The sequence below is a fragment of the Sphaerodactylus townsendi genome, linkage group LG01, assembly GCF_021028975.2.
Source record: "Sphaerodactylus townsendi isolate TG3544 linkage group LG01, MPM_Stown_v2.3, whole genome shotgun sequence".
NCBI classification, from domain to species: Eukaryota; Metazoa; Chordata; class Lepidosauria; order Squamata; family Sphaerodactylidae; genus Sphaerodactylus; species Sphaerodactylus townsendi.
The window spans coordinates 98,912,332-98,925,298 of NC_059425.1; the positions used below are offsets into that span (position 1 = coordinate 98,912,332).

The following is a 12,967-nucleotide window of genomic DNA, read 5'->3' on the forward strand; positions in this document are numbered from 1 at the left end:
CAAAACTACAGTGAAATATTGGGAACCTAACATTGACATCTCCCATTGCATCACTAAAATTATGTCTTATAACAGATCAGGTATAATAACTATAATATTTAATAAAGTACATACATTTATTCACATATGTAACAGTTTTGCTCAAAGGCAGAATTTTTTATTTAGATATTTATACATTATTTGGCTTTCCAATAGAGACACAAAGCAGTTTACAATACTGTTACAACACTTGCTCCTCCATTTTAGCCTTACAACAGTTGTGTGGGGTAGATTAAACTGAGAGAGATGACTAGACCAAGGTCACCCAGAGACCTTTCGTGGCATAGTAGGGATCCCAGTCCAACCATAATACTGCTCTGGCTTTCAGTGTGTTGCAGAGTATGTCAGAATTTTTAAATCAGAATGCTTCAAAATATGTCTCTATACTAATACCGTCACATAAGAATTTTAATAGTTTACCCTATCCATCAGTACAGCACAGAATTCTGCCTTAAACACTTCAAACACAGCTAAATAACAAAACTGTCAATTGTGAATTAAAAACCAACAATCAGACATTTACTCCTAGAGTGGCAAATAATATAGATCCAGGCTATCTGTAAACTGTCTGAAAAAAAAGTGCATATGTAAGGGAGATTGTTTTCCAAGTCTCTAGAAAGACAGATAATAGAGGAGGAAAGAATATCAAGCAAAGTAACATCTGCCTTTCCTAAACCTTAAAGGCAAACTGCCACTTTCCTTCAAGTAAACTAATTGACTAATCAGCAGTGACACACTTAGTTCTGTTTTCGTTGAATGTAAGTACTAGCAAAAGACAAACAACATCAGTCAAATCAAACCGAAGTAAAAATATTTCGTATTTTACACAGAATGTGTAGGTCTCAGGAGCTCTTGGGGCACAGGCTGTAGAGGACAAGCTTTACAAGCTGTTTCTTTAAATCCTTTTGAACCCTTTTCCCTAAGTGATAGAAAGTTTGGCAAGTTGTAGATGAAATTATAATGAAAGTATGTAGTGATTTATGCTATGGAAATCTTTAACTTTGATATTTTGCAGGGCAACAGCTTTATAGACTTATGCAAGCTCCCTTTATCCTCCATGTCTGTTGCCTTTCCCCACCCCCTTCTTTAAATCTACTGGAAGTGGCTGCCCTACATAAAGTGCATACCTTTAATAAGGCCAGTAAATAATTGCATTAAAATGTTTTTATTACCTTCCCTTATATTTTTCAGATTGAAGATCGGATAATGAATTCACAGTATCTTGCTCAGGGCTGGGAGGAGATAAAACAGATGAAGACAGAGCTTTGGATATATTTACAGGATGCAGAACAACAGCTCCAGAATATGAAGAGACGAGGGGCAGAGCTGGAACTGAATATTGCCCAGAATATGGTTTTGCAAGTGAAGGTAAGGAGCAACTTTCTTTTGAGTGAAAGAAAAGTTCATTTCTAGCAGTTCATTTCCTTATTGTGCTTTTAGGTGCAATCCTATGCAAGTCTACTTGAAAGGAAGTCTCATGTTATTAATTGGTAGTTACTTCCAGGAAAGTATAATTCAGATTGGAGCCTCAGTCACTATATTCTATACATTAATTTTGTTGATCAGTCACAGTATACATATGGAATGTGATCCCCTATAACTATAATGCCTCAATTTGTGTTTTAGAGCTGGAACAGATCGTTTAGAACTATTCTTTGTTTACAGTTGACTTCATTTCTAGCAGATCAAGCTCCTTTATAAACAGGGACATTCTCTAAGATTGATTTCATACTTGTTCCTTGGTAAACATGAAATTATGAATTCATTGCTCTGGGGTACTGTATCCATATTTTTTTTCTGAGCACAGATTATATAAATACTTTTGTTTTTATAAAGTACTGTTCACTTGCAGATGGTAGAAGTATGTCTTTAGAGTATTTAGTATTAGAAAGTAGGTACTGTAGGTCAATTTTTAACATCTAAAAATACCTTATTTGGGTGCATATGTGTTAGACCAGAAAACCCCTTTCTGGCCCAGATCAGTTACATTTAAAAGACAGAAGGACAATTTCCAAAGACTTAGGTTTCAGAGGATTTTTACTGTTCAGATTCAGTCTCTGTAACAGGGTGCTCTAGATAGAGACACTCATTTCCCAGTCACAGATCTCGATTCTTATACTTTCAAAATGCATGCATCAGGATTTTTTCACATACAAGCCCTCCACCATAAAATCTAATTTTTGCTATTCTAACAATTTAACACAAACACAAATTTCCTCTATGGTAGCAACACAGATTTTGCTAGTATAGCTTATTCGTTCCTTCCATAGGTCAGGCAATAAAAGTATTTTCAGCCTTTCAATCACATTAACCAGTTTCCAACATTCCTGAAGAGCACTATGGTGCAAAATAGCCTCTTCCATAATGTGATTCAAATAAAATACATATATCCTTTTCATATATTTCACTGTCATTTCAGAGTTCATTAAAATATAGAAAAACACATTTTAATTATCACTTTAGATTTTACCTATTTTCTATTTATTAACTAAGTTTCCTCTGCCTAGCTGAGGATGTATTTTGGACCGTAAGAGATGCTGTTTTTAGAGTTCTGCCCTGTTTCAGGATGTTATAATTTACTTAGTAATATGATAAGGCCCTCCTGCTTTGTACCTTTGCTGACAAATTACTTTTTACAATTGAGAGACTCCTTGATTTTCAGTTTATATAGATCCCTTATTCTTCTATATCAAATATAATATTCTGGCTGTTTTCCTGTTCCTATATATGTGATATACATTCATGCAAAATTCACTCTGAATTTTGAGGAACATTTTTTCTTCAAACTGTCTCCCTGTGGTGTTAAAAGTATCTGTCTTCATATTGATCCAGTCTCCCCAGAACTGTATTGATCCAGCCTCCCCTAAACTGAACAAATCCAGGATAGATTTTGGCAAAGAGGAATCAGATCTGTGTGTCATTATTAATCAATCCCCTGCCTCTAGATAATGTCAAACTGTATAATATAAGCACATTTCTAAGTACCTCTTTCCAATTATGCAAAAAATTTATTAGGCCTGCTTAACTTAATTACTTGCATGGAAGGGCTCAGAATACATTACCTTGCAAACAGCTGTAAAAGTAATGCTTTGAAATAAAAGTCATTTTTTTAAAAAAAGTAATTCTGCATGAGAAAAGTTCGGCCCTTTCAGCACGGGCCATAAACAGCGTCGTAGGGATGGCAAAAACGCCATCCCTAGGGAGCTGTTTACATGAGAGGCTCCCCCCAGCGGCTTGAAGACTCTGCTTTTGAACCTCGCTCCCTGAACAAGGTTTTTTGGAAGCAGCATTTTCCAAAGGCAGTGGCTAGAAGGCGCCATTCCCCCCCCCTTCCCGAACGCCTTACTGTCCCCTCCGGCCTTCCGGCACGTCGCACAGGCCAGGGGACACGCCCACCCTGCCCTGCGACTCCAAAGCTGTCGCGCAGGGTGGGGGGCGTGTCCCCTGGCCTGTGTGACGCGCCGGAAGGCCGGAGCGGACAGTAAGGCGTTCAGGGGACGGTGCAGCCTGTGCACAGGCTGCGCCATCTTCCCCACCCCTACCGGGACCGTCCGTGCGAACGATCCCAGTGGGGTGCATCAGTGTTGTTTATTCCGATGCACCCCTGCAGCATGGCTGTGCAGAAATGGCCTTTGAAACAGAGAAATGGAAAGAGGGCAGAGGACATAACCCACATGTAATTTCTCTGTCCAAATTGCCTGTCCTCAAGTACATTTTCTCCTTCTAATTTTGAACATGAATTTGCTGAAGCACATGGCAAGAAAATGAGCTTGTCCTCTTCTCTACCCTAAATTCCTCTCTCCCAAACTGCTTTTTTTTTGGGGGGGGGGGGGGGCGGGGACTTTTAAAATAATGTTGATTCTTTTTTGGTTTAACATGTATTTACCTCCTCTCCTCAAAGAACTACTAGTATTTGTCTGTAAAGGCAGCCTATGCATTAGTGCATTTGTCTTTCTATGTGTGTGTACACACATGTGTTTTCCATAGGACAGGAAGACAAGGTAAAATGGAGAGCTTTTCCACTGAGCTATAGAAACCATGCCTAGGAAAAGGCAATATTTTATCTAAAGGGAAGATTAAAAGTGAGATGTTGCAACCCATATCAACTGCAGTCTGAGTCTGCAGGACTTTCCATTTGATAAACTTCCTTTCTTGTTGCTTTATTTTCTATGAAGTTGTCAGCACAGAAGTCATGGAACTGAAAGGGGAAATTCTGTCTCCTGGATGTTTTTGTGATGCAGTCTGAATAGAGCCTTTATTTACTTCTCTGATTTTAATGGGAAATTCCTTTGTGTTTTTTAATATGTTCCCTCATATAGGAATTCAGTCAGAAGCTGCAGTCCAAGCAGGCAGCTTTGACAGTTGTGACTGAAAAGGTAAGCAAACTGACCCAAGGACAGGAGTCACCAGAGCACAAGGAAGTGGGACGCTTAAGCACTCATTGGTTAGATCTTTGCCTTGAAACGAACAAGGTGCTCCTACAGAGGGAGGAGGATCTTCAGAGAACAAGAAGTTACCATGATTGTATAAATGCTGTAGAAGTCTTTTTGGAGAGGTTTACACAGGAATGGGACAACTTGGCAAGGTAGGAAAAATATTTTATACATGAAGCCAAAAAAGCCTGTAACTGTACTTTTAAAATGTATCTGACTAATAGTGCCACAAGATATCTGGCTCTTTTTAAGTGTCTCACTCACATGTTTGCAAAATGTTATTTCTGCCACCATAAATCTTCCTTCAACTATATGATTGGAAGAAAAACAGAAGGCAGGGGGAGACTATCTACATATGTGATTCTCCTTATGTGCCATAGGGGCAGTTTCATTCTTTTCTCTGACACTTGTACTCAGGGAACAGTGCCTCCTTCAAAAGGCAGTAGGTGGCACAGTTTGTTTTTAACTAACAGCAAACTTACTAAGACTGCTGAAGTTATTAAAAATATCAGAATTGTACAGCACATTGCATAAGTGCTCGTATGCTAGTAATAGAAGTGCTTGAAGAGTCTAAGTATAGTTCTAATTTCCATTTTAAGAAACTATTCTAATGTACCTCCAAGATATTTTTCCTGTTCTACATTAACTTCTGGGCTGCTCCAGTAATAGATATTTCTCTTAACAGATCAGATGCAGAAAGTACTGTTAAGCATCTTGAGGCACTGAAAAAGCTAGCACAGACTCTACAGGAGAGATTATCTGTTCTTGAAGACTTAAAAAATCAAAAACAGAAAGTGATGGAACACCTGAACCTTGATGACAGAGAATTAGTGAAAGAACAATCCAGCCACTTTGAGCTGCGTTGGGTCCAGTTAGAGAACCTCATCAAAAGAAAAATCCAGATGTCCATTACCACTTTAGAAGAGCTGAACATACTGCAGGCCAAACTTCAAGAATTAATGGAGTGGGCAGAAGAACAACAGCCTAGCATTTCTGAGGCCCTCAAACATAGCCCACCCCCTGACCTAGCTCAAAATTTTCTCATGGATCATCTCACAATTTGCAGTGAAGTGGAAGCTAAGCAGCTTGTACTGAAAACACTTATAAAAGATATTGATAGGTTGATGACTAATTTAGGACTTAATGAAAGACAGATGCTGCAGAAATGCCTCTTGGATGCTCAAAATCATCTGGATTGCCTTAGCGATCTGGTTGGGCAGAGGAGGAAACACCTAAGCAAAGCATTATCTGAAAGGACTCAGTTCTTCCTTGCCACTTTTCAGGCCATTAATCATATACAACAACATGAGAAAAAGGTGATGTTCCATGAATTTATCTCTCTGCTACCAGAAGATGTGAACAAACAAATTAGGGCTTGCAAGAGCACACAAGCCGGTCTCAAGTCTTTCCAGAGTGAACTCTCTGGACTCTGGTCTCAAGGGAGGAATCTAATGAAGGAGACAACAGAACAAGAGAAGAGTGAAGTATTAGATAAACTTCAAGAGATTCAAAACATGTATGAAGGTGTTTTACAAAAATGCAGCCAGCGACTTATAGAACTGGAGAAACATATGGTTTCTAGAAAATATTTCAAAGAAGATTTGGATAAAGTTTGCCATTGGCTAAAGCAGTCTGATATTGTCTCATTCCCAGAGATCAATTTAATGAATAGCAATTCTGAACTTCACTCCCAGTTAGCAAAGTATCAGCAGATTCTTGAGCAATTCCCTGAATATGAAAACCTCCTCCTGACACTACAAAAAGATAGCCAAGAGATCTTACCGACACTTAATGAAATGGACCGTTCCTATCTTGATGAAAAACTTAGCATTTTGCCTCAGCAATTCAATATGATCATTACCCTAGCTAAAGATAAATTCAGTAAAGTCCAAGAAGCAATTTTTGCCCGTAAAGAGTATGTATCGTTAATTGAATTGACAACAAAGGCTCTCTCCGAATTGGAAGACCAGTTTATAAACATGAATAAAACCCCTTCGGCTCTTTTAGCCAAAGAGGCTGTGTCACTGCAGCAGGATTACAGAGCTATCCTAAGTGAAGTCATAAACCTTGGAGCTGCAGTGGATGAATTAAACCAAAAAAGGGAAGCTTTTAGGAGTACTGGGCAGCCATGGCAACCAGAAAAGATGTTGATGCTCACAACTCTGTATCACAAACTAAAAAGGCAAATGGAACAGAAAGTTAACCAGCTAGAGGATATGGTAGAGGCATATCAGGAACATGAAGTAATGTGTAACCAGTTTGAAATGCAGCTAAATTCGGTAAGGGAAGAACAAGCCAAAGTGAATGAAGAAACACTCCCAGCAGAGGAAAAGCTGAAAACCTACCACATTTTGGCTGGCAGTCTGCAAGATTCAGGGAGCCTTTTGAATCGTATTGCTGAACATCTAGAGATGCTTTCTTCCCAGCTTGAGTTATCTGTTCATGACAAAACAAATCAACAAGTGCGAGATTGGCAGGAAGAGTTGAAAACGTTGCAGACTGCCATTAGCGATACTGTGGCAGAGTGTGAAAACAGGCTCGTGCAAAGTATAGATTTCCAAACTGAAATCTGTCACTCGCTTGACTGGCTAAGACACATTAAGATGGAATTAGCTGAACCAACCAGTTTTGATTTGAAATTGCATAATATCCAAGAAGAAATTCGCAAAGTTCAAATTCAGCAGGAAGAAGTGCAATCCAGCTTGAGGATAATGACAGCACTGAGCAATAATGAAAAGGAAAAGTATACTAAGGCTAAAGAGTTGATACCTGCTGATCTAGAACACAGCCTTGCTGAGCTGTCTGGACTTGATGGTGACGTCCAAGAAGCAGTACACAAAAAGCAGGTCAGTGCATCTTTTTAAAAAATTGCCATCAAGTCACAGCTGACTTACAGTGACCTCGTAAGGTTTTAATGGCTAGAGCTATTTGGGGATGGTTTTCCATTGCCTATTTCCATGTCATGTCCTGGTATTCCTTGGAGGTCTCTCATCCAAATTGACAGGGTTGAGGCTGAGTGTGTGTGACAAAGCCATGATCACCCAGCAAGTTTCTATGGCAAAGTGGGGATTCGAACCTGGGTTTCTCCGATCCTAGTCTGACTCCTTAAACACTACATCATGCTGGCTTTCTCAGTTCATCTTTATTTATTCTTATTTATTTATTTATTCTTTGGATTTTTATACCTCCCCATCCCCAAGGGCTCTGGGCGGTGTACAACACGAAAAACAACATAATCAATTAAAACATTTAAAAGCAGCGAAAACCATAAAACATGTCTAATAAATATAAGTTATAATAAAATAAATAGCGTTCACCAATCCATTACTGAGTAACTTCCCTGTAACCCTCCCCCAAAAGGGGGGAGCAGTGGCGTCCGACATGCCAATACTAAACATTCCCTCCCCCTCCAAAAGGGAGGAATGGCGAGTCTAGAATGACAGTTGGGCTCCAGATGTCAGAGGCCAAAGGGAGGCACCTTCAGCGGCTGGTTCCCTCCAAAGGCCAGAAGCGGGAACAACTCCGTCACCTACAGGCCCTCTGCGAACTCAGCGAAGGTTCCCAAGCCAGGGCCCGGACATTAGTTGGAGGGAGAGCGTTCCACTCAGGCCGGGGCCAGAGCGTGGTGAAATGCTACTGGGTCCCGCTGTGGGAGGCCAGCCCATTACCGCCCGAGGGGCCAGGGACCACCAGTAGATTGGCCTCTCCTGATCGGAGAGGCCGTGCAGGGACATATAGGGTGATGCGGTCTCGAAAGCCGTGCAGGGACATATGGGGTGATGCGGTCTCTTGCACCCTTTGCAACTAAAAACATGTACCTTAACACAGTATATAGCAGTGGTGGCGAACCTTTGGCACTCCAGATGTTATGGACTACAATTCCCATCAGCCCCTTCCAGCATGGCCAATTGGCCATGCTGGAAGGGGCTGATGGGAATTGTAGTCCATAACATCTGGAGTGCCAAAGGTTCGCCACCATGGGTATATAGACTATAAGAACCTTGGTTAAGCTGCTGAGGCCCAGCTAAGATGTTACATTGGTAGCATGGATTTCATTCTTAGCACAAACGTTATAGGCAGTGTAAAAGCAAAGAAAGCCTTAAGCTAGTTTTAAGATTTAAATTGTGGACTCAGCGATGAGGGAAGACAACACCAAGAAGGAGAAACCACACATAAGCCATTTTAGGGAAAAGTAGGTCACAGCCTAAATTGACTACAATCACAGAAGCATTGGCGCAGCATGGGGACAGATCCCACCTTTGGGTGACCTGACTGCCACCTAAAGCTGTGCTGCCAGCCATCAGGGTTGCCTGAAGGAAAAAGCCTCTTGCCCCTTTACCAGAAGCTTAATGGGATGTTATTTAACAAGTGATGTTATTTAGTGATGTTATTTACCTGTGTGCTATGAAAAAGCTTCAGTGTCTCATTTATTCACATTAAGCCTCGATAAGGGACTGAATTTTTTTCCCCAGGCCAGTTGACAGCCCTACTAGCAAGTCTCTGATAACACAATTGGTATGACAAAATGCTGGGTTTCTTGCGTCTAGCAGCCATGCAATCTGAATCACTCCTTTACAGTCGCGGATTTTGTAAAGTGCCCAGCAAATAGCCTCATCATAAAAATGAGTTCCATAGAACTTACTCAGAAAGAAATGTGCTTTAAGATTGTAGCCTCCACTCGGAAGGCTCCTTCATTAAATTTCAAAGATTGGAAATTGCTTTCGTAGAGAAATTGGCAATGAGACAATTTTTTGTGTGACAGTAAGTGTTTTGATTCAATATAAAAACATATGAAATCTTTCCTTCTGGTTTCACTTTTCTGTCCCTTTAGCTCTAGCAACCATGTGTATTTTGGGGTATCAGATATTCTCGCTTTATGGGAGTTATATGAATACGATACATTTTAGATGTTTTTGATGGAATACTCATGTGGATGCTATTGTATTCTGTCAATGAAATGCACAGTTTGTGTGAATTCAGATGCACATCTTTATACTTAAAACATCCACCTTGTGTGACAGTTTGTACATCAAGCCGTTGATCTCTGAGCCTCCCCAACTATGTATATTGAATCTGAACAAATGAATAGTAGATGGAGTCTATGTAACTGTCTGTAACCGTAGAAATAAAATAGCCTGATCAAAAATAAAACCTGTTTTATTACTCCATTGCAATTTTCATTATTATTTCAGGATAAGTTGAATAAATTGTATAGTCTGTGCCAAAGATACTACCAGGTTGCACAGACTGCTAGAGACTGGCTTGAAGATGCTCAAGAACTGCTGCAGTTGGCACGAAATGGTCTTGACATGGAGAACTCAGAAGAAAACCTAAGGAGTCACATAGAATTTTTTGACACCGAAAAGCAATTCCAAAGCCATCTGGAAGAACTAAGGACTCTTGTCTCTGACATGGAGCCATTAATTCAAGCTGCAGGAAAAGAAGAGCTGGTAGAGGGCATAGAGGCTTTAGAAAAGAAGGGTATGGAATCAAACGAAGAAGCACTGTCGCAAAAAGAATTACTAGAAAGGTATTTTTATCTTACCCAAATGATCAGGCAAATAGTTGTTCTAAGTTGCCCCATAACGTTTATTTATTACATAGCGCATGTTTATCCTGCCCTTTGTCCAAGAATCTCTGGATGGTACATATCCTTCCTGCCTCCATTTCATCTGCATAATAACCATCTAAGGTAGGTTAGGCTGAGGGAAAGTGGAGTTCATGGGGTTTCAACCTGGACCTCCCAGAATCTAGTCCAATACTCAAAAGCGTAGTGGAGAGGGCATGATGGGGCTAAAACGGGTCTGCAACCTGCGGCTCCGGAGCCGCATGCGGCTCTTTCAGCCTTATACTGCAGCTCCACATGGCCTGGAGGTCAGAGGGTAGTGTGGGTGGGTCCCTCCAGCCCTCCAGAGCAGCGCTGGAAGGAAATGTGAGTCGAGGGGCTGAACCAGAGGCAGCTTTGGCATGAGGGCGTCACTTTTTGCATCCCCTCCACTCACCTCACCTTCCAGTGCTGATCTGGAGGGCTGTGGGGACACACCCATGCTACCCTCCGACCCATCCCCCTCTGCTATCCCTGCAGCCGCCATCCCCCCTCTGCCCAATGGAGCAGGTGACTGCCTGCTCCATCAGGCAGAGGATGTTTCCCTGCCTGGCGCCAACGCCTCCCACGGCACAAGAGGCAGCAGCACCAGGCAGGCCATGGCCGCCATCCCCTCTCTGTCCCACGGAGCAGGCACCTGCCTGGCTCTGCTGCCTTCCAAAGCAAGAGGCGGCGACACTGGGCAGGCCACAGACACCATCCCCCCTGTGCCCCACAGCGCAGGCAACTGCCTGCTGCATCAGGCCGAGGGTGTGTCCCTGCCTTGCGCCTCCACCTCCCAGCGCTGGAAGGAAAGGTGAGTGGAGGGGCCAAACTGGAGGTGGCTCTGTAGATCTTCGGGGCTGTGGATAATGGGTCCAAATGGCTCTTTGGGTGGTAAAGGTTGCTGACCCCTGGGCTAGAGCGCCAGGACCCACTTCCTTTGGGTGCATTGCTACGCCCTCAACTGCATTCCAGTTCCTTTGGAGCCAGAGCACTGCTGAAGGGCAGCTCCTGCCAAACTCCACATGGAGCAGCCATATTCTACTGGTCTCAGCTGGATTCCAGCTAGAATCTAGCCCAAAGCTTCACTGAGGCCAGCAGCAAACTGAGCACATAGCTGGTAGTTTTCTACTGTTGACTCCACCCCTAAGCTCCACCTCTGGTCAGGTGGAGCCTGGGCCGGGGTGGGGGGTGGAGGTAAGGGCAGAGCCATGAGTATAAAAGTAGAGGAGGACTGGCTGTGTGCTCAGTCTGAGCCTAGCCTCAGTCAGTCTTGGATCCAGCTCTAAGCTGCAGGCTTCCATCCTGCAGCTTAGAGCTGGATCCAAGCCTGGCTAATGCTTGACTGAAATTGGCCTTGCTGCTCTGATGTCCAGGTGGAGATTGGGTGTGGTTGGCCTCACACCCAATCTTCACATGGAGATGGCACAGGGCAAGGCCGACTGGCCCCTTTCCCACCCTCCATGTGGAGGCAAGCGCTGCTCACTCAGACTCAGCTGCACTCCCCAACAGGGCGGGGTGCAATTATTGACGTGGTTTGTGCCCAGGGTGATTTTAACAAGTTGTGCCACTGGCAATTGTAACAAGGTTGAACAACAAAATGATGTTTCAGAAGGCAGTTGGAAAGGGTAGAGTTAGCACCTGAACTTTGTATCCTGAATTGTTTATCTGTAGCCCAATTTCTTTGGAGTATTTTGGTGGATTTAATTGGCTTGTAAAATTATTCTAGAAAAGGAGTTTCTGTGTGGTGGTATCTTGGATGTCATTCCGTACATGGCAGCATGAGCCAGTCACAGCAGGTTCAGGGCACTATTGTACTCCTGGTTGCTGGAGCAACTTCTATAAATACATTACAGGTGTAGACAGAAATCTACTTTCATTGTCTGGTCCAGAGGTAGCTCCTAGTGGTAAATTATGGTGCTATCCAGTTGCTTGTATATTCTGGTCTATTCCAATTTCACTGAATTAAAGTTAAAGCAAAATTGTGTACCTGAAAGTATGCAAATATAAGATCGGAACAATGCCATTTGACCAGCCCATATTATTTTGAATTTGTGGACATTAATGTTAATGGCTGACAGGAAGAATGTAGATTCTTTTAAAATGTGATGTCGGAGGAGAGTTTTTTGGATATCATGGACTGCCCAAAAGTTTAAAAAGTGGGTTCTACATTAAATCTAGCCTGAACTCTCCTCAGAAGTGAAAATGACCAAACTGAGGCTATAATTCATTGGCCACATTCTGAGAAGACAGCAGTCATTGGCAAAGACAATAATGCTAGGGAATGTTGGAGGCCGCAGGTAAAGAGAAAGAGGAGATGGAGTGAGTCTACAAATGAAGCCAGAGCCCTCAGTTTGCAAGACATTGTAGACATTATTAATTCATAGGGTTGCCATGAGTCAGAAGTGACTTGAAGGCACTTAACGCATCCACCCACACAATGCTAATGTTATAGTACACAATAATAGAACCAGGGGGCATTCATTGAAAATGCTGGGGGGAAGAATTAGAACGAATAAAAGGAAACACTTCTTCACGCAACGTGTGATTGGTGTTTGAAATACGATGCCACAGGAGGTGGTGATGGCCACTAACCTGGATAGCTTTAAAAGGGGCTTGGACAGATTTATGGAGGAGACGTCGATTTATGGCTACCAATCTTGATCCTCCTTGATCTGAGATTGCAAATGCCTTAACAGACCAGGTGATCGGGAGCAACAGCCGCAGAAGGCCATTGCGTTCACATCCTACATGTGACCTCCCAAAGGCACCTGGTGGGCCACTGCGAGTAGCAGAGAGCTGGACTAGATGGACTTTGGTCTGATCCAGCTGGCTTGAGCCCTTCGGGGGAGGGCGGTTTATAAACCTAATAAATAATAATAATAATAATAAATATTGTTCTTATGTT

The 12,967-nt window shown here is 42.4% G+C and overlaps 1 protein-coding gene across 1 annotated transcript in view; it reads left to right on the forward strand.

The window, feature by feature from the left end:
• The window catches only part of SYNE1 (spectrin repeat containing nuclear envelope protein 1), a 375,888-nt gene that overhangs the window by 153,650 nt on the left and 209,271 nt on the right, over positions 1–12,967 (forward strand). The window contains exons 69-72 of the mRNA XM_048488624.1: positions 1,231–1,407; positions 4,359–4,624; positions 5,158–7,318; positions 9,665–10,002. Of these exons, the coding sequence (XP_048344581.1) occupies positions 1,231–1,407; positions 4,359–4,624; positions 5,158–7,318; positions 9,665–10,002 (2,942 nt within the window). The remainder of the gene's footprint in view (positions 1–1,230; positions 1,408–4,358; positions 4,625–5,157; positions 7,319–9,664; positions 10,003–12,967) is intronic.